Source organism: Notolepis coatsorum (assembly GCF_963971535.1).
Source record: "Notolepis coatsorum genome assembly, chromosome: 16".
Lineage (NCBI taxonomy): Eukaryota > Metazoa > Chordata > Actinopteri > Aulopiformes > Paralepididae > Notolepis > Notolepis coatsorum.
The window spans coordinates 1,178,093-1,202,889 of record NC_140180.1 but is presented as its reverse complement, the minus strand read 5'-3'; the positions used below and the strand labels follow the sequence as shown (position 1 = coordinate 1,202,889).

Here is a 24,797-nt window from a genome sequence, read left to right as displayed (position 1 = left end):
CAGCCGGCTTGTGGGAGGCAAGAAACAGCGTTCGTGACAGGGGAGGGTTGAATTGGATGATTCGAAAATATAGAAAATGGGAGAAAAAGTGGATAAAAAAAAAAAAATAAGGCTATGCCTATGCTGCTATGACTAATGTGTTACCAAGTTGGCTAATTTAATTGTAATCATCTGCTTTTGTAGGTGCATTGTCTGATATAATTATAAATTATAAATTAAATATAATATAATTGTTTGCTTGATAGACGAAGGTTGCAACATAATTATGTAATGTCATGTCGTTGGCTGTGAGAGCAGCCCCACTGCACCCAGGCAGCGCAGCCGAGTGAAACCTTGTTGGCTGCGTCACAGTCACGAAAGGGGCTACTTAATTAATTAATCCAATCCACTTTATTTATAGAGCACATTTAAAAACAACAAAGTTTACCAAAGTGCTGTACAAGTCCCACAACATAAGATAAAAAAGAATATATATATATATATATATATAACAATAAATAAAAAAATTCCGAAGCTTCGAATTAAAATCGAAGCTCGGCCCCGAAGCTTCGATTGCCAAAAAAAGCTTCGAAGGTCAGCCCTAGAAATCTCTTCATTTGACCATGATTCGATTCGATTCGATTAATCTTCTATACATTTTCTATCAGTTAATTCCCCCAAAAATGTTGAATACACAAATGTGGCTGGGGGAACTGATTCACTCAGCATCAATAGGTCAATAAAAAAATTAATAAATAAATAAAAAAAAAACATATATATATATTTTTTTTTATATTAATTTAGATTATAATCGATTCTAACATTCAAATCGATGCCGTGTTCGGCTCTGGGTTGTCAGTCTTCATCATTTTACTGGGGGTTCCCAAACACTCTTCATCATCCTGGAGTGAGGAGAGGAGAAGATACAAGATGATTTTTACTGATAACTAAGCATGTTCCACAAGGTTCAAATTATTATTATTATTATTATTATTATTACAACTTAATTAATAATGTAATTTCTTTAACCTCTTAACCCTTTCACTACCACACTACCAAAGGGTTAACCCTTTCACAACCACACTACAGACTGTTAAACTGCAGAAGAAGAAGAAGAGCGACCACCGGGTCATTTCCTGTCTCGTCTGGTGCAGGGGTCACTAACATGAGTCGTTCTTTTACATGAAAGCAAGTTACAGATGGAGCAGTCTATGTATGTTCATGAGTCTATAGAATATTATTGAGGTCCTGTGTACAGTACAGTATATATATATATATATAGGTTATATAAATCTAATGTCTCACATGTTATTGAGGTCCTGTGTACAGTATATATATATATATATATATATATATATATATATATATATATATAGGTTATATAAATCTCTAATGTCTCACATGTTATTGAGGTCCTGTGTACAGTATATATAGCTTATATAAATCTAATGTCTCACATGTTATTGAGGTCCTGTGTACAGTATATATATATATATATATAGGTTATATAAATCTCTAATGTCTCACATGTTATTGAGGTCCTGTGTACAGTATAGGTTATATAAATCTCTAATGTCTCACATGTTATTGAGGTCATGTGTACAGTACAGTATATATATATATATATATAGGTTATATAAATCTCTAATGTCTCACATGTTATTGAGGTCCTGTGTACAGTATATATAGGTTATATAAATCTCTAATGTCTCACATGTTATTGAGGTCCTGTGTACAGTATATATAGGTTATATAAATCTCTTAATGTCTCACATGTTCTCGTGCTCCTCTCCCTCAGGAGTGGGGGGGGTCCCAGACATGGAGATTGACCTTCCACAGCTCGATCTGCTCGTCCCACGAATGACGACTGCATTTCCTGAACTTATTAGGAGTCCTAGGATGAACTCCGGGCTGGCGGCGGTGTCTGAGAGAGAGAGAGAGAGAGAGGGAGAGAGAGAGAGAGAGAGAGAGAGAGAGGAGAGAGAGAGAAAGAGAGAGAGAGAGAGAGAGAGAGAGAGAGAGAGAGAGAGAGAGAGAGAGAGAAGATTATTTAGCATCCATCGTTTAAGTGACGGTTGCAATAAACTCGTTAACTATCATGAATGAGACTTGCTCTGAAATACGGGAGATCAGCGGGAAAACTGTCCTCGTCACATCTAACGTTACCAAAACGGACACACAGCATTTCAAATTATACCTCAAAGAGACCGACGAGCATACAATCGAAAACATTATATTGTCTATATTGACCATTGTTAAGTATATTAAAACCACCTCCAAATCCTGTGTTTTGATCAGAGAGCTGCAGGTAGAACAGGGCTCGTTCTTTCCTAGTCTACTTCTACCTAAAGTAGATTTCCCCAAATTGTTGGAGTCTTCCTTTAATTCATGCAGTAATGTGGTCCATGACTCACTTGGGGATCTCCTTGATGTATCGGCCGTAGGCCACGGTGGTTTTGCCACAGTTGATCTGTTCCTGTCGTCGTAGCAACATAGAGACACCAGTCTCCATCTCTCCTTCGTTGATAGGAGACTCTCTGGAGCCAGAACTACACACATAAAGACACACACACACACACACACGGCGGCTTAAGAGTCAGAACTACTGGGGGGAGCTCCAGTAGCTCACCACGTACCGCGAGCGCTATTTCAGCGCCGTGGACAACCGTGCTCGTCACGGATCTGGGGTTTAGCGAGTTCGAATCCCGGACTGCAGCCGTGCCTTTCCCAGAGTGTCTTTCCCCCCCATCTGAACCCTTTCAGCCTGCTTCTGTCGGTCGAACTTGACCAAGTATGAATGCGAAGAAAAAGCGATAAACGCTAAAAGAACCAGGTCAAAGTTAAAAAAAAAAAAAAGAATAGTCAGAACTACACACACAGGGCGGGTTAAGAGTCAGAACTACACACACAGGGCGGGTTAAGAGTCAGAACTACACACACAGGGCGGGTTAAGAGTCAGAACTACACTATAATACTCTCCTGTAACTAAACACTGTTAAAATACCCTCCTGTAACTAAACACTGTTAAAATACCCTCCTGTAACTAAACACTGTTAAAATACCTTCCTGTAACTAAACACTGTTAAAATACCTTCCTGTAACTAAAGACAACACACTGTTAACACTTTGGGCACCAGCCGGTGTAGCCATCTTTGTACTCAGTGTGCCAGCGCTGTAAAGGATAGGGATTTTCACTGTGCGTCGCTGTGTTTGCAGGGCTATACCTATATTCTATATTATAGCTATGGAGACAATACTATGGCTCATTTGACAGTAACTATCCCTCGTTCAACATGTGAAAAAGAATAAACTAAACACAACATGCACGGTTAAAATACCCTCCTAAACTAAACAACACACTGTTAAAATACCCTCCTAAACCAAACACAACATGCACTGTTAAAATACCCTCCTAAACTAAACAACACACTGTTAAAATACCCCCTAAACTAAACAACACACTGTTAAAATACCGTCCTAAACTAAACAACACACTGTTAAAATACCTTCCTGTAACTAAACACAACATACTGTTAAAATACCCTCCTGTAACTAAACACAACATACTGTTAAAATACCCTCCTGTAACTAAACTAAACAACACACTGTTAAAATACCCTCCTGTAACTAAACACAACATGCTGTTAAAATACCCTCCTGTAACTAAACACAACATACTGTTAAAATACCCTCCTAAACTAAACAACACACTGTTAAAATACCCTCCCTGTAAAATAGCCCCCTGTAACTAAACACTACAGCACTGCTAAATACTGGACACACACCTCTAAACACAACACACACCGTTACGGTAGAACATAAAACATAGCAACATGTTCAGTGTTCCAATACCCAGCTCTATGTGTTCAGATCAGCTCTATGTGTTCCAGCTCTATGTGTTCAGATCAGCTCTATGTGTTCTGATCAGCTCTATGTGTTCTAGCTCTATGTGTTCTGATGCCCAGCTCTATGTGTTCCAGCTCTATGTGTTCCAGCTCTATGTGTTCCAGCTCTATGTGTTCTGATGCCCAGCTCTATATGTTCCAGCTCTATGTGTTCCAGCTCTATGTGTTCCAGCTCTATGTGTTCCAGCTCTGTGTTAAAGTTTTCAATCAATCAATCAGTCTGCTTGTCACAGCGCGAGACCGGCCCCTCGCTCTCTGGAGTGGTGAAACTAGAGAGACATTGATGTTAAGTAACCCACCGAAGATGGATACACATGTACATAACGATGCACAGCAATATTCTGTTAAACGTCTGTAGTGTGGTAGTGAAAGGTTAACCTTCTGTAGTGTGGTAGTGAAAGGGTTAACCTTCTGTAGTGTGGTAGTGAAAGGTTAACCTTCTGTAGTGTGGTAGTGAAAGGGTTAACCTTCTGTAGTGTGGTAGTGAAAGGTTAACCTTCTGTAGTGTGGTAGTGAAAGGTTAACCTTCTGTAGTGTGGTAGTGAAAGGGTTAACCTTCTGTAGTGTGGTAGTGAAAGGTTAACCTTCTGTAGTGTGGTAGTGAAAGGTTAACCTTCTGTAGTGTGGTAGTGAAAGGGTTAACCTTCTGTAGTGTGGTAGTGAAAGGTTAACAGTCTGTAGTGTGGTAGTGAAAGGGTTCACCTTCTGTAGTGTGGTGGTGAAAGGTTCACCTTCTGTAGTGTGGTAGTGAAAAGGTTCACCTTCTGTAGTGTGGTAGTGAAAGGTTCACCTTCTGTAGTGTGGTAGTGAAAGGGTTAAGGCCTGTGGGCTGAATAAAGGAACGTGTTCTAGAAGCAGCAGTTAAACACGTAGAGTCTCACCTCCAGGAAGACGGCATTCCCGCTACATTGGCGTTGGAGGAGGAGGCGGAGTCCAGAGAGGGGGAGTCCAGCTCAATGTCCATCACATCGTCCAGGTCCTGCTCTTTTCTGCAGAAGAAGAAGAGCGACCACCGGGTCATTTCCTGTCTCGTCTGGTGCAGGGGTCACCAACATGAGTCAGGGATTAAATTATGTATGTTCATGAGTCAATAGAATGTTATTATATATATATAAATATAATGTCTCACATGTTATTGAGGTCCTGTGTACAGTATATATAAGTTATATAAATCTCTAATGTCTCACATGTTATTGAGGTCCTGTGTACAGTATATATGTTATATAAATCTCTAATGTCTTGCATGTTATTGAGGTCCTGTATACAGTATATATAGGTTATATAAATCTCTAATGTCTCACATGTTATTGAGGTCCTGTGTACAGTATATATAGGTTATATAAATCTCTAATGTCTTACAATGTTATTGAGGTCCTGTGTACAGTATATATAGGTTATATAAATCTCTAATGTCTCACATGTTATTGAGGTCCTGTGTACAGTATATATAGGTTATATAAATCTCTAATGTCTTACAATGTTATTGAGGTCCTGTGTACAGTATATATAGGTTATATAAATCTCTAATGTCTCACATGTTATTGAGGTCCTGTGTACAGTATATATAGGTTATATAAATCTCTGATGTCTCACATGTTATTGAGGTCCTGTGTCTGTGGCGGCCGGGCACCGCCCCCCCTGGTGAAGAGAGGAGAAGAAGAAATCGTGTTTTTTTTATTTTTAGATTTTGGACCCCTAAAAATAAACTAAACATGTTTAAAATGAATAATAATATATAAATCATTGATTTGTGCGTGATTCACATGACGTCACTCTCTCTCCTGATAGAGTACCTCCAAAGCTGGGCGCATAGACTTAACGTGCACACTGTGCACGTCACTGTATCGTCATAGCCAATGTAAATACATCAAGCAAATACATTTCTCCTATCAGGGTGTTCAAATATGATGTCTCGGGCGCGTTTTCTAGCGCTGGAAGCAAGCTCTGCACCACTGTACTCGTCACGTCGTCAGTCATCAGACAGAAAAGAATGCTTGGAGGAGGAGCCAGTAGTATTTTCTTTTCGGATTCAGTGCGTTAGCTTAGCTAGGCTCGTTTAGCTGGTTGGTTCGGTGATAAGAAGTGTATTCTCAGGAGTGGGAGAGATCACCACGAGATACTGTACATTCAGACAGTGTTGGATCTAACAAAAGGATTTATATGGACACTTTTTATCATGGAAAGTTCAAGCCCGGACCACAAAAGCTTCTCGAAGCGTTAACGCGACGGCTCGAGGCTCGTTCCAACCTGATGCAACAAAACAACAAGTGAGTCTAACAATATGTACTGTTCTGTAGTTACTGAAACTGATTGAATATGGCAAGATTCAAGAGGTTTATTTGTCACATACATACACAAGGCATACATTTCAGTGAGGGTGGGCTGGCCGCGATATCTATCTCTCTCTTTCTCTCTCTCTCTCTCACACACACACGCGCAGTATTTAGCAATATGTGAATTTTGCTAAAAGCGTTAGTGCATAACATGCACTGTTAACACTTCCAGTGCCACTGGTTAACATGGTAAAATGTGTCTGAATGCCACCAGCCACTTCAATGATAGCGTTGTGAACGGATAATCTCTGTCTTAAATTATGGCTATGTGTCTAATCTGCCCGTCGTTTATCAATGACTTGTTTGCAGGCGACATTGTCGAAACGTTTTTTTTTTTTTTTTCTTTTTTTTTTTTTAAATCGCTTCATTTCCGTTTTATAGCATTTTGAAAAGCCCTCGTTTTCAAGGAAAATATAAAGACTCCGTGATAATCAGCATTTACTGGAAAATACACAAAAACGTTGTAATTTTTCGGCCTATTTATGAATCGTTTTCAAATAAACGCTAGATTATCAATAGTATATGTGTACTTATGCACGCTATAGAAGCGGGCTGAAATATCGATTCTCTCATTTCCTGATCAGCGCGCACACACACACACGCATAGGGCAAACGCTGATATCTCTGTGAAAAAAGCTCTGACTATCCTAAAACTGGTAAAATAAATTCTTTACCTCAGATCAGATGTTATCCAAAAAGATTATTCCAATTCCTGATCGCCATTCCAAATATCGATCGCGTTTATTGATTCAGCGTTGGGTACTTTAAATACATAATCCACGCGTTTTCCAGGCCGGTGAAGGATTTGGGGTGCTTTTTCAATGTATGTGATGTATAGATTGGGGGGAGTGACCACAGCTAAAACGGTGCCGGGTCAGAGAGGTCGAAGTGCATGCGGACGGTGGAAGCAGGAGACGGTGGTTCAGTAGAGCAGGGTGATTGTTGTGAGGCACACTGCCAGCGAGAGAATGTTTGTTGACATTCCTTTTAAGAACATCTGAGATAAGGGCGGCTAGGTGGTGTAGTGGGCAAGGCACTCGCCACCAGTGTGGAGACGCTAGGATTCGCGTGTTTGAATCCAGCTCTCCACATTGTTTTCAGTTTAGCTGGTCGTCCGCAGTAATACACATTGGCCGTATTACGGGGAGGGAAAACTGAAGGGTGGGGATCGAACGTTGTGAACAAGCGACTCCTACAAGTCGGTTGGTGCGCCTGCGCAGTAGAATCAGGAAGTGTCGGGGGCAGCGTGAGCCTCCCACGCGTTACTCCTCGACACTGAGAGATCGAGCTGCGCAGGTGAAAAGATGCGACTGCTGTTACCTCAAGTACCGGAGGGGACTTGTGCTATGTATGACTTAGTCCACATTGCAGCCGGCTTGTGGGAGGCAAGAAACAGCGTTCGTGACAGGGGAGGGTTGAATTGGATGATACGAAATTGGGATGGGAGAAAAATATAGAAAAAATGGGAGAAAAAGTGGATAAAAAAAAAGAACATCTGAGATAAGAGGGGGTCTCCCAGAGCAGGAGGGAGAGAGGTTCATCTTAATGAAAGTTTAATGGTGTTAAAGGTTATTTAGCAGTTGTCATGACAGTTGACGTCGCATGACAACCAGAAGGCGGGGCCGTCGTTGCGACGACGAACATCTATGAGTCGAACGGTGTTTCCGGGTGTAAGGCAGACTAGAATCTGACTCAGACGAGAATCTGACCAAGAGCGAGTAGGACTGAGATCACACAGACACCATCTCCTCTCATTGAGAGAGAGGGGGGGGGGGGGGGGGAATGCCACATCATCAGTAGCTTCGGCTACCACGAGGATGGTCATGGCTAACGAACAGGCCTGACCACTATTGGACTGAATAACAAAAGGACGATAGACGGACACACCGAAAGATCATTAGAATAGACTCTTCAAGGACGATACAATTTGATAACATCTGACAACATCTGATTATGAGGTTCTGTTTATAGCAATAAAACAACGCTTTTCCTCATAAGGTATCTCACGGTGTCGAAGTGTCGAATTCTTACGGAGGTGGAGAATTAGTATGGTTTATGGATTGCACTAACGGGGGAGAATCTGACTCAGACGAGAATCTGACCAAGAGCGAGTAGGACTGAGATCACACAGACACCATCTCCTCTCATTGAGAGAGAGGGGGGGGGGGGGGGGGGAATGCCACATCATCAGTAGCTTTGGCTACCACGAGGATGGTCATGGCTAACGAACAGGCCTGACCACTATTGGACTGAATAACAAAAGGACGATAGACGGACACACCGAAAGATCATTAGAATCTTCAAGGACGATACAATTTGATAACATCTGACAACATCTGATTATGAGGTTCTGTTTATAGCAATAAAACAACGCTTTTCCTCATAAGGTATCTCACGGTGTCGAAGTGTCGAATTCTTACGGAGGTGGAGAATTAGTATGGTTTATGGATTGCACTAACGGGGGAGATAAGGATCTTATCTACCAGTATCGGAGACGTCAGGACCATTAAAAGTACACAACGCAGAGGAATTGGATGGAGGGCCAAACAGACGAAGACGTGATACTGGCCAGTTTGATCAGGATCTTACAGTTGGTGCCGATGACAGCCGGATTTGCAAGAGATTAAAACAACGGGAACAGTTGGTTGTTGATGACAGCCGGATTTGCAAGAGATAAGAACAACGGATAAAGACTTTTTCAATAATGGGGCGACAGTGGACAACAGTCATCAATGTGTGGGAGAATCATGATCGAAGCAAGGCCGGCCAGCCCTGGGAGAGAGCGTCGAGTCGAGCGGTCATGAGGCGGACCAGCGCTGTAGGAGAAACAGCGCTCCGGAGAAAGATGCGAGTTCACTGTGCACACATGGTTGTTTTGATCTTTTAAGCCAAATAAAAACGAACGAAGATAGTGCATCCGTAAATAAGTAGCGACAGAGAAGTCAGCTGTGATAATATGAGCAGAGAGCCATGGTGTTTTGAAAAACCAAGATGGGTTTTATCTACAGGGAATGAAAAACAAACGGGCCGGTGAAGGAAGGCAGTGTTCTAAGGGGTTAATTCCACTTTATCTGGTCTGTAATATAAGGGTTGTTTTCCTCGCAAGAGGCGGGAACGCGGGACTGTGAGTCGGGAGAATCTACCTACGTTTTTCAGACCTACCGTCATTTGGCATTCAGTCTATTTTTGACCTGTTCAGTACTTGCATGTTAGTAGATCATCTATTGTCATGTGACCTGCAGACATCATTATGACCCGTTTGGCCGACGAGACTCTAAGAAACAGGTGTTTTGGTGTTAGGCCTTGAAAAAGGAGGGCAGCGGCCGTTTGTTTGAGTAGCCATTAGGAGCGAGACAAGATGGCCGCAAAAAGGAGCCACGAGGAGATAACAACAGATAAAGAACCAGGAAGTGACACGTCAACTAAAACACCATCGAGGAGGAGTAGGTCGCCACCTAGTGGCGGAGGGGGGGTAGTGCTGGGGAGTTTTCATTACCCATAGGGGAATATTTAGATATAGGCCTGTACTACCATCTAGTGGCGGAGTGGGGGAGTGATTCAATAGTGAATAATGAGCACAGAGAGTGGATTATTATTATAATAATAATATTAGATATAGAGTTTAATTATACAATGGATTAAATAAGAATTGCACAGAAAGATGGTGCAGTTATTTGAATGGGTTAATTATGGAATAAAGAGGGAAGTCCAGTGGGGCCTTCTCACACCTAATAGATAGGCAGGGTCTTCAGAAGACACGTCACCAGAAGAACTGGCGCGCGCTGGGGGTCAAACTGGGATGAAGAGTTGCGCGGAGTGGGTATCGGAAACTGCAAGTGTCACGCCGGAAGACAACAAACAGGGAACCGCCCTGTAAGATGGATAATAGGTGTGGAGAAGGTGGTAGACTAATAGCAAAACAAGGGAAGTCGAATGTACAGACGACTGCCGGTGTTGTGTTTCTGCTTTCAAGGGGGGAATGACACCGACAGCGATGGAGATGACCAGGAGACAGACTGGAGGAGGAGGAAGCAGCAGGGGCCAGGCACCGCAGCCTGGTACACAGATGATCCACGACGAGAGGGAGGAGACGGCGGCGGTGGAGGAGCAGATGTGGAGAGGACAGCCAGAGACACTGAGCAGTAGCAGACCAGGGGAGACATTTTTGCCTAGGGGACCGCGCCCTGGAGAGGGGGGACCAGCTCAGGAAAGGAGCCGTCACTGAAAGGGGCCCTTGCCCTAGAAGACGGGACCGGCCCAAGATGGGAGGTGTACTGTAAGAGGGAAGGGAGCGCTCTGATTTGGACGTGGGGTACCTAATAGGGGGGCCGAAGGGTTTAGGTGTGTCGTTTGAAAAGTTGCAATCTGTGTTTTTCTCTGTCTCTCTCTCTCTCTCCTCCATGACCGTTGTTTATCCTTTCTGGTTTGGGTGTGATGCGCGTAATGGAAAACAAAAGGAAAAACAGCAGACGGCGGGGCCCTCATTGTTATGAGTCTATTTTTGTGTATAATTAATTGAAAAACCAAGTAGTCTGTTGATTCTGAAGGTTGATTAAGAATCAAAGGGGGGAATGAAGGATTTGGGGTGCTTTTTCAATGTATGTGATGTATAGATTGGGGGGAGTGACCACAGCTAAAACGGTGCCGGGTCAGAGAGGTCGAAGTGCATGCGGACGGTGGAAGCAGGAGACGGTGGTTCAGTAGAGCAGGGTGATTGTTGTGAGGCACACTGCCAGCGAGAGAATGTTTGTTGACATTCCTTTTAAGAACATCTGAGATAAGAGGGTGTCTCCCAGAGCAGGAGGGAGAGAGGTTCATCTTAATGAAAGTTTAATGGTGTTAAAGGTTATTTAGCAGTTGTCATGACAGTTGACGTCGCATGACAACCAGAAGGCGGGGCCGTCGTAGCGACGACGAACATCTATGAGTCGAACGGTGTTTCCGGGTGTAAGGCAGACTAGAATCTGACTCAGACGAGAATCTGACCAAGAGCGAGTAGGACTGAGATCACACAGACACTCTCTCCTCTCATTGAGAGAGAGGGGGGGGGGGGGAATGCCACATCACCAGTAGCTTCGGCTACCACGAGGATGGTCATGGCTAACGAACAGGCCTGACCACTATTGGACTGAATAACAAAAGGACGATAGACGGACACACCGAAAGATCATTAGAATAGACTCTTCAAGGACGATACAATTTGATAACATCCGACAACATCTGATTATGAGGTTCTGTTTATAGCAATAAAACGCTTTTCCTCATAAGGTATCTCACGGTGTCGAATTCTTACGGAGGTGGAGAATTAGTATGGTTTATGGATTGCACTAACGGGGGAGATAAGGATCTTATCTACCAGTATCGGAGACGTCAGGACCATTAAAAGTACACAACGCAGAGGAATTGGATGGAGGGCCAAACAGACGAAGACGTGATACTGGCCAGTTTGATCAGGATCTTACAGCGATCACAATGGATCTCTTCAGATTCATTAACACAGGGGCGGCTAAGTGGCGCAGTGGGCAAGGCGCTCGCCACTAACGCAGGAGATGCTGGGTTTGAGCCCAGTTCTTGGCGTTGCTTCCGGCTTGGCTGGTCGTTCATACTAATACAATTGGCAGTATTAGGGGGTGGGAAAGCCGGTGGGTGGGGATCGGACGCTGTGGACAGCGACTCCTACAGGTCGGTTGGTGCGTCTGTACAGCAGAATCAGGAAGTATCGGGGGCAGCGTGAGCCTCCCACGCGTTACTCCTCGCCACTGAGAGATCACGCTGTGCAGGTGAAAAGATGCGACGGCTGCCTCCTCGTGTACCGGAGGGGACACGTGATGCAAGGCTTCGTCCACATTGCAGCCGACCAGTGGGAGGCATGGTCTAACAACGTTCGAGACAGGGGAGGGTAGAATTGGATAATACGAAATTGGGATGGGAGAAAAATTGAAAATGGGGAGAAAAAGTAGATAAAAAAAAAAGATTCATTAACACATTCGGGGCCATTGGGATTAGATGGGGCCCACTCTATACGGCCAGCATATCATAACAACCTTTCATTGTGCGTGAGGCTGTTTGTAGAGCTAAATCTATACTTTATATTATTGCCAGATCTGTCCTTTCTCATTGTCAATTGACACTATAAACCGTCCCTTCAATATGCCTTAAATAAAAAAAAATCATCAATACGTTCCCATTTTATAGCGTCTTGAATATGAACGTTATAGCAGAATGTTCAGGGTATTTCCTGGAACGCGAGATATAGGGTGCTAAGCTAATAACGTTAAATCGAATGGCGTTTCGGCTATAGACAAGCTAGAGTTAAAACTCAAAATGCATATTGTCGGTATCATGGTCCACCATGAATGCATGAAAGGGGGGGCTATAAATCTATTTTTGAGACTAGGAGCTCAGAATACAGTTGGGAGGCGGGCCTAGGCTGCCTCCTTTTCAAATGTATCCAAAGTAGTCTCTGATTGGACGAGAGCTTCTTGACATCACTAGGTGTGATGTCACGAAGGCCGGGCTCTGATTCATTCTTAAAAGCAGAGTCACACAGACTAATGCCCCTTTTCCACTGCATGGTACCTACTCGACTCTACTCTGCCTTTTCAGTTTTCCATTGCCAAGATTTGCGGATGGTACCTGGTACCTGGTACTTTTTTAGTACCGGCTTTCTCGAGGTTCCAAGCAGGTAGAAGTGGTACCAAAAAAGTGACGTGAAACACTGCAGACCACTGATTGGTCAGAAGAGAGAAGCGTCACACGTTGGAGTGTCTGCACAAAAACTGAAACCCGCCATCTTTAATGCCTCTCGTAGGATTCATTATTTGTTTGCAGCAGGAACAAGTGCAATAAACAATAAACAAAAAAGGATACATTCACTGTGTGTTCTGCCTCATTTATTGATGAAACAAAACCAACATCAACACAATTTACCACCGTGCGGAGAGTTTACTCTCACAAAAAGATAGCTGATTTGTTAGCTTATGTGATTGTGTTTTACCGTTAGCATTGCGGCTAGCGTACATAGCGTGCACAGATCAATATAACTCGCTATTGATTGTTTGTACTAGTAACGTTAATGCTAGTAGAATAGACACAACGTGAGGTAATCATCATCATCCATTTTAAACCGGTTATTACCTAATGCTAACGTTAGTAGAATAGACACGAGAGTAACGTTAACGCTAGTAGAATAGACACGAGGTAACGTTAACGTTAGTAGAATAGACACGAGAGTAACGTTAACGCTAGTAGAATAGACACAAGAGGTAACGCTAACGTTAGCAGAATAGACACACAGAGAGTCTGGTTAATGTTGTTATTGATTGAAAACTGTGTTTACTCTATCTTGCTCCAAACCCTCACGGACATAGCTATGCTCACGGAGCTCTCATGTTGTACGCCAGCGGCCTCGCCTCCCCACACGGAGACAAACGGAGTACTACCTGCAGTGGAAAAGGAACGAAGTACCAGGTACCTAAAGCGAGTAGAGTAGGGTCGAGTCGTGTTCATGAAGAAAGCTTCGGCTTTTTCGTGGTCATGGAACAGCTCCTCTTTTCCATCGACGGTCACAACCAGGATGCATGGAAAACGAAGGCAGCAGCTTAACTTAAGACTTTTGAGATGATGTAGCACTGGTAGGAAGGCCTGGCGTCTTATTGTCACTTTAAAACTGTAGTCGGGGAAAATGAAGACACGTGAATCATTAAGGAACAACTCTTTTTTTTATCTGTCATCAAGGAGAACCTGCCTTTTCTCAGTCCTTGCCCCACAATGGTGGAATGAACTACCCACCCCAGTTAGGACAACCAAAACCCATCCAATCTTTCGCCGTCGACTAAAGACGCACTTCTTCAACAATTATCTGAAATAAAAATTTTAAATAAAGTCTAACCCCAACTAACCTTACGGTCATGCACTTGTCCTAATATACTAACCTACACTGTAGCACTCAACACTTTGATGAACATTGTTACTCAGCTGATAAAGAGTTGTGCCCTTCCTGATGACTTGTCGTACAGAACTTGTAAGTCGCTTTGGATAAAAGCGTCAGCTAAATGACTAAATGTAAATGTTAAGTAACCCACCGAAGATGGATACACATGTACATAATGATGCACAGCAATATTCACGATGGTTAACCCTTTGTCGTGTGGCAGTGAAATGGTTAACCTTCCGTGTTGTTGCAGTGAAAGGGTTAACCATTGGTAGCGTGGCAGTGAAAGGGTTAATGTTAGGGATGTCCGATATTATCGGCCGATATTGGCATTAACATGTGATATCGGAAAATATCTGTATCGGTTTTTACCCAGGCAAGCAAGTAAGAACAAATTCAGATTTTATTTATTGTCAAAAGTATGCATAATGTTGTGTTAATTCCACAACAAGAGATATGTAATGTTAATTACCTGAAATTATTCAGTTTTTTGGGGGGGGAAACCCTGCATATATCGGTATCGGTTGATATCGGTATAGGAAATTAAGAGTTGGACAATATCTGTATATCGGTATCTGTAAAAAAGCCAATATCGAGCATCCCTAGTTAATGTGTATCGTCAATTCGTCATGTACATGGAGCGAGACACAATAAAAAATCGGTAGCGCATGTGAGAGAATAATAATATCTCGTTATTATTGCTGCTGCCATGCGTTTTAAGATGAGTTATAAAAAAAGGGATTTCCATAAATATTTGCTCGAGCATAAAGTCTCTCACCTGTTGGTCCTGTGCCGCACAAATTCCTTCCATGCCCGTCTCGCCTCAGGAGTCTCTGGCTCCCTGTTGGTCCTCACTCTGCCATCCACCCCTCTCTTAGGGGTGGGAGGGCACACTGGGGTGGGAGGGCACACTGGGGGAGGAGAGAACACAGAGGGAGGAGGAGGGACCGAGTATGCTCGCCTGCTCTCGCTGTCCTTCCTCCCGGACAAGCGCTGCTGAATCCGACTCGACATCAGGCCCAGCTCTTCTGATCCCAGATCTATGCCGGTGGCCTGCAGCACGTCCTGCATCATGTCTCTGTGGACATCTGTCTTCAGCTCCTCGCTCTCCACCTGGCTGCCCCAGTCAGTCTGCTTGTCACAGCGCGAGACCGGCCCCTCGCTCTCTGGAGTGGTGAAACTAGAGAGACATTGATGTTAAGTCAATCATCAACAGTCATCAACAGTCAACAAGTCAACAGTCATCTCCCGCCTCGATTACTGCAACGCACTGCTTGCTGGCCTCCCGGCCACTGCCACTAAGCCTCTTCAACTCATTCAGAACGCAGTGGCCGCCTGATCTCAAACCTACCGAAGTCGGCCCATGTCACCCCACTTCTTAGGGACCTGCACTGGCTCCCCATTGCTGCACGAATCCGCTTCAAGGCCCTCGACCTGGCATACCGTGCGGCAAAGGGAACCGCTCCCGCCTACCTCCGGTCAATGGTCTCTAACTACACACCCTCAAGACCCCTACGCTCTGCATCTTCTGGCCGCCTCAGACCCACTCCTATCCGAGCTCCGGGAGGGTCATCAAAGAGAACCTGCCTTCTCTAAGCCTAGTCTAACCCTAACTAACCTTACTGTCATGCACTTGTCCTAATAAACTAACCTACACTATAGCACCCAACACTTTTATGAACATTATTGTTACTCAGCTGATAAGAGTTGTGCCGGAGGGCACACTGGGGGAGGAGGGTACTTAGGGGTGGGAGCACTGGGAGGGTACTTAGGGGTGGGAGCACTGGGAGGGTACTTAGGGGTGGGAGCACTGGGAGGGTACTTAGGGGTGGGAGCACTGGCCTGCAGCACGTCCTGCATCTGCCTGCACTTCTGCTCATCCTCAGGGTCCCGTCCTGAACCTTCTCCCCCTGATCTCTGGCCGTCCCACCTGTTGGTCTGACTCTCCGGTTGCCAGGGTGGATCTGCGTCGTCTAGCGGAGGCTGAGAGACTATCTTGGTGAGCTGGTTGATGTCGACCCCGTTGTTGAGCAAACTGAGGAAAAGATGCAAGCCCTTGTCTGCAGAGTTCTGCTCATCGGTTTCCAAAGGGAGTCCAGCGCCTTGGTTGGCGACTTGCTGCTGAGGCTCAGGAACCTGACGGAGAAAAGACAGAAGCAAAACTAAGCAACTATACTTGGTTTTCTGAAATGGATTGTCCTGCGGTATATGTTGCTGACTACTTGTACCTGTATGCTATACACATTTCTAGGGGTGTCACGATTAAAAATTTAATGAATCGATTACGATTGCTTGGAAACATTTCATTGGGGGCATTTGAAATGTTCCAACGTGACTTGGCTGACAAATACAAGCTATATACTGTAGCACACTTAAGGAAATGGAAAAACCCAAAAGCATAACAGGACCACTTTAAGAATTGGGCTATTTAGGAAATTAGCACTAATCACGTTGTATGCTCCTAATACATTTGATGCAGAGTTTTACAAAACAATCACTAAAGTAATGTTAGAACTCCATGAATCCGCTTTCATAATGCGTGCTGGGACTCCACGATAGACAGATCCAGTCCCTCGGAAACATATGACCAAAAACAGTCCTAATACCCTTAGGACTTGGGCTCGTGATACTGGCCTCACTGACCTATGGCGTTTAGTCAACCCTATGTTAAAGGACTACTCTTGCCTCTCATCCAGAGACAACACTTTTTCTAGGATTGACTACTTATTCTCGTCTCCTATTTTGTTTGATTATTTCGATGTCTCGTTGGTTCCCTTAGCCCTCTCGGATCACAAAGGGGTTTCTTTTACAACATCGTTTGGCAAGCTATCCACAATTTAATTCATCCTTGTTAAAAAACAAAGACTTTTGTACAGAATTCAGAGAAATATTTACGTAATTTTTGAGGATTACCATCGGCACGGTGGAGGACCCTAGAGTCCTGTGGAATGCAGTGAAGGGCTGTATCAGAAGTCATGTCACACTTTTCACTTCCAACTTGCATAAATCTCGTTTAGAAAAACTGGAAGCACCGTGCACGGACCTATACGCTGCACTGCAGACCAACTACAATGAACAAATGAACATGATAGTTAAAAAAGAAATAAACTCCCTACTTAAACACTGAACTTTTAATACATAGGACGAGACAAAATTATTACTTTCATGGTTCTAGACCCAGCCATTTACTAGCAACGACAATTCGCGCAAATGATCAATTCTCGGCTGTCCCTTCAATCAGGACACAACAAGAGTAGTTACTACTAGGGCATAACAAAAAATATTGTTTGTTTCCTGTTGGTTGTCAGTTAAGGCCATGGGTAGGTAGGGAATTTATTTAATTTTTTTATTTTATTCTTTACCACTGCAACTATGGATAGGGAATTTCTTTATTTAATTAAAATGTTCACAACAACATGGATGCATGTACTCTGCCAGCATGTTTAATATCCATAATACTAAAGGTTTGACTAAGATGTCTATGAAACTTTATTAAAAAAAAGTTTTTAATTTTTAATATTTAAAAAAGAAAACTCATAAAATATATTGGGTCGCACCTAAATCGGCAGGGTCGGTCAGCAACCGGAAACAAACCATTATTTTTTTTAGGCCAAGGGATGTCCGATATCATCGGCCGATATTGGCATTAAAATGTGATATCGGAAATTATCTGTATCGGTTTTCAAAAAAAATAAAAAAAATATATATATTTTTTTTCTTTTACATTTATTTAACCTTTATTTACCCAGGCAAGCAAGTAAGAAAAAATTCTGAGTATGCATAATGTTGTATTAATTTCATGACAATAAATTATTCCGTTTTTTGGGGGGGGGAAACCCTGCATATATTGGTATCGGTTGATATCGGTATCGGAAATTAAGAGTTGGACAATATCGGTATAGGTAAAAAAGCCAATATCGAACATCCGTAGTTACTACAGACTCAAAAAAGATCAATGACACTTAGAGAATTGTATTCACAACTGTATAGCTCAGGTCAACTTTGATCATTTTAAATTTGAGGCATTTACTAGCAGGCTTAACACTTTGATCGCCGGGGTTAAATTCATAATTTACCATCCCTCGCCAGCCCTATTTAACATGGAGAAGTTCCCCTTCTTTGCAGGGCTATAACTTTTTAAATTCTATTGCTAAATTGCCATTATTATGGCCCATTCAATGTCCTATATGTATTGTTCAGGGTGTAGCAACGTTAAACTTTTTCATTCACATATTCATACTAAAATATGGTCTAAAGTATAAGTATGTTTTTATCGTTTTCTGCAGCTTTCTTCAGAACGTGATTTATAGCCCTAAATGCATTATATTGATGATCAAATACAGTTTGGTAGGAATCTGTGCGAGATAAAAAATGTCAACTGGATGTGCTTCTAGAAGTTTCTACGTATCATCTGATGACCGGATGGGCGGGGGATCATTTATAATTCCGTGGGCAGCGTTAGATGATTCATCCAGAGTGGGTCATATGTTCATCAGATCAGTTAGTATAGAAGACGTTAGAATATAACGCTGAATCTTACCGTGGCTTCCTCGCGCCGCTGGCAGATGAGCGTGGAACAGAATTTCTTCTATTATGGGATGGAGAAATGCCCGATCCATTTCCAGGTTGTATAATAGTATATACGTCCAAATCATGTTGTTTTTTCGAGTTATTTGCACCGATCGATGTTCACTGTGTCAATACGGAGTCTCTCTAACGATAGCGAGTGGCCGGACCACATATGGATGAGCACTACCGGTTCAAAGGTTAATTTCCGGCTGGCGATCTGCCGATCTGCCACCAGATGGCGCTCTTGAACCACTAGAGAGTTGAGTGGAGCTTTGCACTGTGTCTCAGGGCTCCGGAAAGGAAATATGATTTCGATGACAGATTTTTGAAATATTGACATCAAAGACGAGTTACGGCGTCTTCGGCAGAATGAGCATGGCTAGGAATGACGTGTAAACTCGTTCCCGGCGATCATAGTGGGCTTAAAATACAAAATGTATCCAAGGAAGAGGCAGAGGAACTGGGGAGACCAATCACTCTTACAGAACTCAGAGAGACAATTGCTGAAATGCAGAGGGGTAAGGCACACGACTGGGATAGAATTCCACCTGAATTATACTTCGCATTCTGGGAGCAGCTGGGCCCATTGTTGCTAGAGATGATTGAATACACCATTGAAGAGGGGGGATTCTCGAGAGATGTGAATATGGCTTTAATTTCTTTACTACTCAAAAAGGACAAGGACCCTAATGACTGTGGTAGCTATAGGCCCCTGAGTCTTCTCGGGCCGACCTTAAAATATTTGTCAAAGTATTAGCCCGCCTTCTCCAGAAGTATATGGCGGTGCTGGTACACCGTTATCAAACCGGATTTATTCGGGGGCGCTTAGCTGCAGATAATCTCAGGAGATTATTACATGTAATTGAGACACCATCTTGTTGATGTCGACCCCATTGTTGAGCAAACTGAGGAAACGCTGGAAGCCCTTGTCTGCAGAGTTCTGCTCATCGGTTCCCCAAGAGATTCCAGCGCCTTGGTTGGCGACTTCCTGCTGAGGCTCAGGAACCTGACGGAGAAAAGACAGAAGCAAAACTAAGCAACCATACTTTGTTTTCTGAAATGGATTGTCCTGCGGTATATGTTGCTGACTACTTGTAAGTAATGCACGGAAGCTTATTTCCGCGTTGCAGACATTCAGGCTTCATATTCTACCACCGTGCGTCAGCTACGCATGCTCCGAGCTGTGCGTAGATATACGCACAAAGTCAAGCACAAGTTCACACGTCCCACACTTTGCTTAGAAATGATCGTACGCAGGGGTTACGCACATATCTGTGCGTACGCAACGTTGATAAATGAGGGCCCTGGACTATTCGTGCTTTCCCTCGAACCATTAGCCCAATTTATTAGGCAAACAGAAGAAATAGCCCCTATAATAATCAATGATACACAACACAAAATTGCTCTTTATGCGGATGACTTACTAATTTTCATGGAAGACCCCTCCCAATCAGCCACAAAGTTACTTAATATAATTGATGACTTCTGTAAATTACCAGGCTTCAAAATTAACTGGCCCAAATCAGCTTGTCTACCTCTTAATGAGTCGGCCAAAGCGGTGCAACTACCAGCTGACATCCCCATAGTTGAACATTTTAAGTACTTGGGCAGAGATCTTTCCCACTGAATCAGACAACTAAATATAACTTCACAGGCACATAATAATAAAATACACCAAGATCTAAACAGATGGTCGAGCTTTCCTAATCAAAATGAACATACCACCAGTACCTAGGATACATTTTGTTAGCCCCATGCTCCCCCTTGCCTCCTCCAATAGACCACTGGCGCAAGACAAACTATGATATCTACATTTATTTGGAATAACAAATGCCCAAGAGTCTAAATAACTACCACTCAGTCTCAACGTAGGGAACAGGATGGGGGCTTGGCAATCCCTGATTTTAAGTTGTACTTCTGGTCATTCTCGCTGAGTCCCCTGATGAGCTGGTTTGACCCTGAAATTGCAGCATCTCTGCATTCCTTAGAAGCAGCAGCGGTCTCACCACAAAGACTACAGGATGTAGTATACTCCAATATCCCTATATCAAAATTACGATACAGACCGATCATTTCCTGCGTAATTCAAACATGGCGTAACGTTCAGAGGTCTTGTGCTGTCAAATGCCCATGGCACCTCGACTCTCCAATTTTTCATAACCAGCAACTACTTGTTGGGCACAAACCTGTTAATATTCCTCAATGGGAGAGGAGGGGAGTTCATACTCTGGAGGATATATTTGATAAATGGCCTTAGAGCGTTTCAGGACCTAAACGTTTTATGATCTACCGCGAATCATTCTTCCTCTACTTGCAACTAAGGTCGGCGCTTAAGGCTCATGGCGTGCCGTGGGCTCAAGCGTTGCACCCACACCCTTTTATCGGGTTTAACACTTAACATTAGATACAATTTGGCGAGGGGACATCCCAGAATTGGGATGATGTTTGGACAAATGTTACATTCAACATACTCACAACCCTAATCACCAGCAAATATATTTTAATTATATTCATAGGACGTATCTCACACCTAGGAAGCGGTTTGCTATGGGACTGGTGACCGACTCTCGGTGCACTTTGTGCTCGCTGAGGGCCACTGGCACTTATATGCACATGTTTTGGGATTGCCCACCAGTAGCTAGTTTTTGGAAATCCATAACAACTAAACTTTCAAACATATGTAACCTAACAATCCCACTTACGGCAGCAACACTACTTCTAAACGATATATCATTACTACCAGCATCCATACAACAAAAAAGAATCATTCTGGCGGGCGTTACTGCAGCCAAGAAGCTGATAGCTATGAGGTGGAAGGAACCTGAGAACTCACACTGATTAATTGGTCTCTGACACCACTGGATGTCTTCTATATGGAAATCTCTACTGCACAGGTAATTGGGGTGGAACAGGCCAGCATTGAGCTGTGGGTCGCAGCGGCCGATAAGGTGGAGGCCACTATCTAGCAGCGGAGCGGGGTTGGGGTGTTGGTCCTGGGATGGGAGTGGGGGAGGAAATGTCTTTTGTGGTGTCTGTAATAGTACAAGTTGTTTTTTATGTTCTGTATTTATTATTGCTAATGTCGTTATTGTTGCTATTATTGTTGTGGTACTGTGCGGTCTTGTTATTATAATTATTGTATTGTGTTGCCTTGTTTTATGTTTAAAATGGAAAAATAAAAACTTTTGATAATAAAATAATTTATACTGAACATCAAAATCAGGATATCTGCAGGTTTCAACAAGTACAATTTAAGACCTTTTTAATACCATTTAGAGCCAAATTGAATACCAATTTCATGACCATACTAGCAAAAAAAACACATAGCAACACGGAACTGGCGGCTGCACCAATTTAAATTATCTCGTGTTCCATACAAGCTCTCGCCAGATGCACCAAGCGGTAGCCCCACAAAAAACAGTTTAATGCATTTTAAGGCCTTAAATTGAGAATTAAGAATTTAAGACTTATTAGGGGTGGGAATCACCAGTTTCATCACGATACGATATCGATTCTTTGGACAACGATACGATATTTTCCGATATCACAAAGTCTGCCACGATACGATACGATTCGATTCGATTCAGGTGCCTGCGATCGATACGAGACGATATTATATGCCCATTTAACACTTTGACTGCCATGAAACGTCTTTAGACGTCTTTGCTGGCCATGCTAAAGTTGCCGGAGGACGCTTTACGTCGTCCTTATATCAATATTTCAAAAATCTGCGATCGGATTCATATGTCCCCTCCGCTGGCCTGAGATCCACCAGCAGGACCCACTGAGCTCTCTGGCGGTTCAGGAGCGCCTTCTGGTGGCCAATCGGCGCAATCGCTTAAACAGGATGTGCCATAGAGGTTGTGCTAGACGTCCGTATTGCTTCCGGCCACTCGGTACATGTCCCGTGACTCTGGCTCGTCACGCTACATAGCGATCGATTGCCAATAACTCGATAAACAACATGATTTGGACGTATATACCATTATACAAGCTGGAGATGGACCGGGTAAATCGCCATCCCATAATGATAGAATTTCTACTCTACGACGATCGCCCAACGGCGCGCGGAGACTGGGGTGAGTTTGAGCGTGTAACGTTACCGTCTTCGATACTAACTGCTATTATCAACATTTGACCCACATTAGATGATTGGTATAACGCTGCCCACGGAATTATAAACGCCCCCTCGCCCATCCGGTCAACATCAGATGACGTGTAGTAACTTCTAGAAGTACGTCTAGTTGGAATTTTTTATATCGCGCTGATTGCCATCAAACTGTATTTCATCATCAATATAATGCATTTGGGGCTATATATCACGTTCTGGAGAAAGCTGCAGAAAGAGATGAAAACATACTTATACATTAGACCATACTTTACTATGAATATGTGAATGAAAAAGTTTAACGTTGCTACACAATGAACAATACATATAGGACTTTGAATGGGCCCTAATAATGGCAATGTAGCAATAGAATTTAAAAAGTTATAGCCCTGCAAAGAAGGGGACTTTCTCCATAGACAAATAGAGCCGGCAACCTATGGTATATCATGAATTTAACCCAAGGCAACCAAAGTGTTAACACAATCAGTAACATTTAAATCAACAACAAAAAAAGGCAATGGAAATATCATTTGACATTTTTATTTTTGAGCTCTTCCAGACATTTAAATGAAAAACAATCTATTGTTTTTAATACAAATAGACATCCTGTTTTTGGTTCGTTTTTCTTTTTCCCCCCTCGATATTAATATCCTATTCACTGTCAGAGCTGTATTTTGGCTGGAAAAGGCATATTGGGAGTCCGAAGGTGCAGTACCGGCCAGATCCTGGTAGTGGCGCTGTCTCGAGAATGCAGTAACCGCCCTCCTTCCCATTCCCTAGTGGACCTCTGCTGTTCTCTCTATATGGCTCTGATCAGCTTAGCTTAGTTAGCTTATGCTAACGCAACATTAATTCCGGTATTTAACGCGACGTGGGCATAAAGGAATGGCGAGGATGCAAAGCATGTTAGATGCATTTGACCCGTTGTGGGAAAAAAAACAACAGGCACTTATTTCGGGTCGCAAAATAGGCGGACTCTGAAGCAATGCTGTCTAACATTAACACACGCTGCTACTGAGCTACTGTTGTGGCGGCCGGCGGATATGCATTGCTCACCAGGGGATTTTCAAAATAAGAGTATCGCAATATGAATCGATCTTTTTACGTTGCATCGATCCTATTTGATAATTGATAATAGATCGATATATCGATCTGGATCGATGTATCGTCCCACCCCTACTTTTTATTACCCCACAGATAAAGAAAAATACAAGTGAATGGAGTGATAAACTAACCTTTGGAGGAAATCCTTCACCTCTAGTCCTTTCCCACAAATCATCATGGTTCCTGCCTTTAGATGCTCCGTCCTGGCGATATTCAGGTGGTGGTTTATGTGTGAACTCCTCTGGTCGCTGCCTGTAGGAATCACTAGGAGGTGGTTTATGTGTGAACTCCTCTGGTCGCTGCCTGTAGGAATCACTAGGAGGTGGTTGATGTGTGAACTCCTCTGGTCGCTGCCTGTAGGAATCACTAGGAGGTGGTTGATGTGGGAACTCCTCTGGTTGCTGCCTGTAGGAATCACTAGGAGGTGGTTTATGTGTGAACTCCTCTGGTCGCTGCCTGTAGGAATCACTAGGAGGTGGTTTATGTGGGAACTCCTCTGGTCGCTGCCTGTAGGAATCACTAGGAGGTGGTTTATGTGGGAACTCCTCTGGTCGCTGCCTGTAGGAATCACTAGGAGGTGGTTTATGTGTGAACTCCTCTGGTCGCTGCCTGTAGGAATCACTAGGAGGTGGTTTATGTGTGAACTCCTCTGGTCGCTGCCTGTAGGAATCACTAGGAGGTGGTTTATGTGTGAACTCCTCTGGTCGCTGCCTGTAGGAATCACTAGGAGGTGGTTTATGTGTGAACTCCTCTGGTCGCTGCCTGTAGGAATCACTAGGAGGTGGTTGATGTGGGAACTCCTCTGGTCGCTGCCTGTAGGAATCACTAGGAGGTGGTTTATGTGGGAACTCCTCTGGTCGCTGCCT

The 24,797-nt window shown here is 43.4% G+C and overlaps 1 protein-coding gene across 1 annotated transcript; it reads right to left on the bottom strand.

Moving 5' to 3' along the window:
- Positions 1-572: 572 nt before the first annotated feature.
- On the bottom strand, positions 573-24,241 carry LOC311242815 (uncharacterized protein). Its single transcript, XM_084331859.1, has 10 exons — positions 24,063-24,241; positions 19,576-19,725; positions 16,081-16,286; positions 14,929-15,330; positions 13,692-13,886; positions 5,478-5,522; positions 4,766-4,873; positions 2,394-2,528; positions 1,753-1,903; positions 573-881 (listed from the first exon to the last, which is right to left on the bottom strand). The coding sequence occupies exons 2-9, from the start codon at positions 19,591-19,593 to the stop codon at positions 1,774-1,776; spliced, it is 1,239 nt and encodes a 412-aa protein (XP_084187985.1). The 5' UTR covers positions 19,594-19,725; positions 24,063-24,241; the 3' UTR covers positions 573-881; positions 1,753-1,773.
- Between the last annotated feature and the right edge of the window lie 556 nt (positions 24,242-24,797).

Excerpts from the sequence above, each read along its gene's own strand:
- LOC311242815 (XM_084331859.1), bottom strand. Across the intron at positions 13,887-14,928 it reads GTGCGGCACAGGACCAACAG|TTTTAAAGTGACAATAAGAC; the intron begins GTGAGAGACTTT and ends CCCCGACTACAG. Across the intron at positions 2,529-4,765 it reads GGAATGCCGTCTTCCTGGAG|TTCTGGCTCCAGAGAGTCTC; the intron begins GTGAGACTCTAC and ends TTATGTGTGTAG.